Source organism: Mandrillus leucophaeus, unplaced genomic scaffold, assembly GCF_000951045.1.
Source record: "Mandrillus leucophaeus isolate KB7577 unplaced genomic scaffold, Mleu.le_1.0 Scaffold240, whole genome shotgun sequence".
In the NCBI taxonomy this organism is placed as follows: Eukaryota; Metazoa; Chordata; class Mammalia; order Primates; family Cercopithecidae; genus Mandrillus; species Mandrillus leucophaeus.
Genome location: NW_012102477.1, coordinates 957,547 through 961,421, shown reverse-complemented (window position 1 = coordinate 961,421; position 3,875 = coordinate 957,547). Strand labels below are relative to the sequence as shown.

The 3,875-nt window shown below is 59.5% G+C and overlaps 1 protein-coding gene across 2 annotated transcripts in view; it reads left to right on the top strand.

Annotated features, from left to right (window-relative positions):
* Positions 1-3,875, top strand: part of LOC105541516 (N-alpha-acetyltransferase 60) — a 54,248-nt gene that overhangs the window by 47,305 nt on the left and 3,068 nt on the right. The window contains exons 6-8 of one of the 2 annotated variants that reach the window (XM_011982575.1): positions 67-373; positions 1,481-1,842; positions 2,248-3,739. The exons of the other annotated variant lie outside the window; for it this stretch is intronic. Coding sequence (XP_011837965.1) covers positions 67-373; positions 1,481-1,637 — 464 coding nt within the window. The 3' untranslated portion in view covers positions 1,638-1,842; positions 2,248-3,739. Of the gene's footprint in view, positions 1-66; positions 374-1,480; positions 1,843-2,247; positions 3,740-3,875 lie in introns of those variants that run through there. 2 annotated transcript variants of the gene reach the window in all.

Sequence of the window (3,875 nt, the reverse complement as noted above, 5' to 3'; positions counted from 1 at the left end):
TGGTGGTGAAGGAAGGCTGGTCTCTGATACGGTGGACCGAGACATCTCTGAGAGACTCGTGCAAAGCCCCCTTCCTAGTCCAGTCATCCTTCCTTCCTAACTGCTCTGCCTGGATAACCTTTACCCCTTCTCCCCAAGGTTCCCTCTTACTTGAAAGTCTAAAGGATCATATATCAACCACCGCCCAGGACCACTGCAAAGCCATTTACCTTCATGTCCTCACCACCAACAACACAGCAATAAGCTTCTACGAAAACAGAGACTTCAAGCAGCACCACTATCTCCCCTATTACTACTCCATCCGAGGGGTCCTCAAAGATGGCTTCACCTATGTCCTCTACATCAATGGCGGCCACCCTCCCTGGACGATTTTATATCCTTAACTTCTGGGGGAGAGGGACTGTGGCTTCCTGTCCGTAAGGTGGCGGAGCCAGTGAGGAAGTTGGAACGGTGGTCCCCTCAGATGATGTTCAGGTGGCCAGGCTTATGGACGCTTCTCTCCCTGACCTGATCGTGTTGTGGGTAAATCTGACGCACATTTGGGTAAATCCAGCTGTACATATTACCATGTTGCCCAGGCTGGTCTCGAACTCCTGAGCTCAAATGATCCGCCTGCCTCAGCCTCCCAGAGTGCTGGGATTATAGGCATGAGCCCCCACACCCAGCTGGAGAGCCTCCTGCTCCATCTGCACTGGGGATCAGCAGTGCGCAAAACAGACAGGATCTCCCGCCCTCTCAGAGCCCGTGCTAGCAGAGGGGAAACAAGTGCGGTGAGAAGAGATTTTTACTTTTTTTTGAACACCTGGGTTCAAACCTTCCTTATGGGATGCATGACCCAAAGGTGTGCCCTTCCCCGCTTCCTTCTCCTTAACTCTCGCTGGCCCCTGACAGGTCGGAAGGAAGCCAGGAAACTTTAATAGTCACAGAATGTGGCCCAAAACATGCTGTGCGTGTGTGTGTGCTTTCAAATTCAGGAGTCTAGCATTTATTCATTACATAGAATAATAAGCAGGAAAGAGAGGGGCGACCCCACACTCCACAGGCCTTCTAGCTTATGTGAAGACGGGCCCCTGCAGACATCTAGGGGTCAGCACTGTTGACCCCCTCCTTGTCGTAAGGACAGGGCTCTGTCCCTCTTGCTGCCCCAAGGGTTGAGGATCTAGGGAGAACCAGAAGCACCTGGTCTTCTGCCAGGCCCCTTCCCCACCCGCTGTACATCCCTGATTGTAGGGGTGTCCACATGCCCGTGGCCTCACTCAGAAGGCCCCCTCTGTCCCCAGACGCCACCCTTTGTTATTTTGCACAGCAGAGGGCACTTCATGAGCCTTTCCAGCTTTGCAGAGGCTTAGCGGGCTCTCTGCCTCCCGAGCGTGGCTTGCCGTCTGTACACAGTCCCGCAGGCCACTGTGTGGGCCCCTGATGACTGTGCCCTGGTGAGCATGGTCAGGGCAAGTCGGAATCTTCCTTAACAGAGCCCCACGGACTACATCCAGCACCTGGGCTCTGCACTAGCCAGCCTGAGCCCCTGCTCCATCCCGCACAGAGTCTACCGCCAGGCCCATAGCCTGCTCTGCAGCTTCCTGCCATGGTCGGGCATCTCTTCCAAGAGTGGCATCGAGTACAGCCGGACCATGTGATGTCGGCTGGGCAGCCGCTGCCAGGCCCCACCCTTTGGCCCCCTGCAGAGCCCGCCTTTCTGTCCATCTGACCCCTGCTATCTTCTGCAAGGAGCTGCCAGCCATCTACTGGGCTCGTCGGCCTGCCCCAGCTGCAGGCCCGGTGCTACACGTGCTCGGGAACAGAACATCGTGGGCACGCCCAGAGCGTGCCCATCTGTGGCAGGTATGCCACAGCAGACAGGAGGGTATGGGAGCTTGGTGCCTCCAGCCACAAAAGCAGAAGGCCCTGGATGGGCACAGAGAACGGCAGAGCTGGAAGGGGCCGTGGGGACTGCAGAGTCCACCACCTTGTGCACCAGCACCGCTCAGAGGTTTGGTGACTTGTGCCAAGCTCACACAGCAGGCTCCACGGCCACTGGGCTGTGCAACCAACTTTGGATCCATCAGTGCCTTTATTTGTGTGGGGACTGAGAGGTGCCTGGTGGCTGCAGGGAGACACCATGGCCTAGAGAAGGGCTCATGCTCGTGGAGCACCCAGGCCCAGCTGTGTGGCCCATAGGCAGGGTGTGGGGTGGGCAGAGTGTCTCCGCCGGGCCTTCACCCTGCCGTGCTCTTCTCTTCCCCACAGGCTCTTCAGCTCCCCTTCCTGCTTCTGGAAACCTCTGTCTCTGCTGCCACCCTGGCCCTGCCTACCTGCGCATGCACCGTCCCCAGGGCTGACCCAGTGTGGCTGCATTCACTGGGAGGGGGCTGCCCTCACCGGGCGTCTCCCACCCTGCTGCCTGTTCCTGCAGCTCCTTCCTGCAAAGCCGGAGGGGACTTTCTGCTGCAAGGGAGGAACACAAGTATTATGGACACACTTGACCGTAAAGGCACAGGAGCCTCGGAACAAGGGGGCGCAATAAAGGGAATGTCCCATCCCCCTCCAAAACCAGCCCAAAGAAGCCTGGGGGATGGGGAGTGGCCCCCAGTCCTCCATGAGGGGCTGATGAGGGGTGGGCAGCCTGGGGGAGGCTGTCCTCGCAAGCACAGAGCTCTGAGGCTCAGCCCCCCGGCACAGGCGGTCACACGCCTAGACGGTTCCTGCTCCTTGGCACCTTCCGTGCAATTCCCAGTGCCCTGGGGTCACACTGCCCATTGGACCATGGCATGCTCCGTTCAGCTGACCTGCTGAGGACAGGCACCGCCGAGATTCCTTGGGTCCTCCCCGCCCTCCCTCATGCTGCCACGAGCTGCTGCTCCGAGGCCTGGCCACGTGCAGACAGGAGGAAGCTGAGCTCGTCATTGGGCCTCAAGGCTGCCATGTGTCTCGTAGGGCCTGGTGGGCAGGGGGCAGTCCTGTGCCTTGTGGGCCCTCAGCCTCTGCGGGTGGAGAGGCTGTCAGTGCCGTGGGTGCATCACACACTTCTAGCATCCTCTCCACCCTGCATCCCCCAAATGCTGCTTGCTGCCTGCCCTACACTCCGATGCAGGGGTGGGGTGGGGGACAAGGGGAGGGTCCCGCCCAGCATAGCTGCAATGTCACAAAGCCATGGCAGAGGGTCCTAGCAGTGCCACCCTGCCCCAGCCTGAGGAGGAGGGAGGGGGAGGAACAACCCTGGGCAGACGGGGCCTCAGGGACCTGTGTCCTTTCTCCTCCAGAGCTGCCCAGCCGGGGCTTTCAGGGTGCTGGGGCAGCCCCAGGTCCCCTCTTGACCTCAGCTGGGGTCAGGGGCCCTCAAAATGAAGGCAGGCCCCAGGCAGGAGCAGCATCCCCCTCCCTGACAGTGCTGGCTGGAGGGCCGCGCCATGCTGACTGCCTGAATCTCTGCTGACCTGACGGTGCTGGCGGGAGGGCCGCGCCATGCTGACTGCCTGAACCTCTGCTGAGGCTGCCTGCCTGCCGGGCCCAGCTCAGCGCCCTCTCCACTGCAAATCAGCGGTGATCATGTGATTTCTATTTCTGCCCCGCAGGGTAAGGGACGAGTCTTCTGGAAGCCTCTGCCATGGACATTTGTCCTCGGGCTCAGAGGCCTTACCCTGCCTCACGCCTGCCCCTAATCACTGCAATGTCCAGCCCAGTGTTGAACAGACTGTAGCGTTCTGTCTCATGATGAGCAAATAAATAGACTTTCACTGGAGTTGGTCACAGCCTGTTTCCCGTACCCACCTGGCTGCACCTCGGGCCTCGCCCTGTAGCTGAAGTTGGCCTGGAGCTGCTTGTCACTGGCAAGGCCCCAGGATAGCTTCCAGATAAACAGGCCAGTGGTTTTGTGT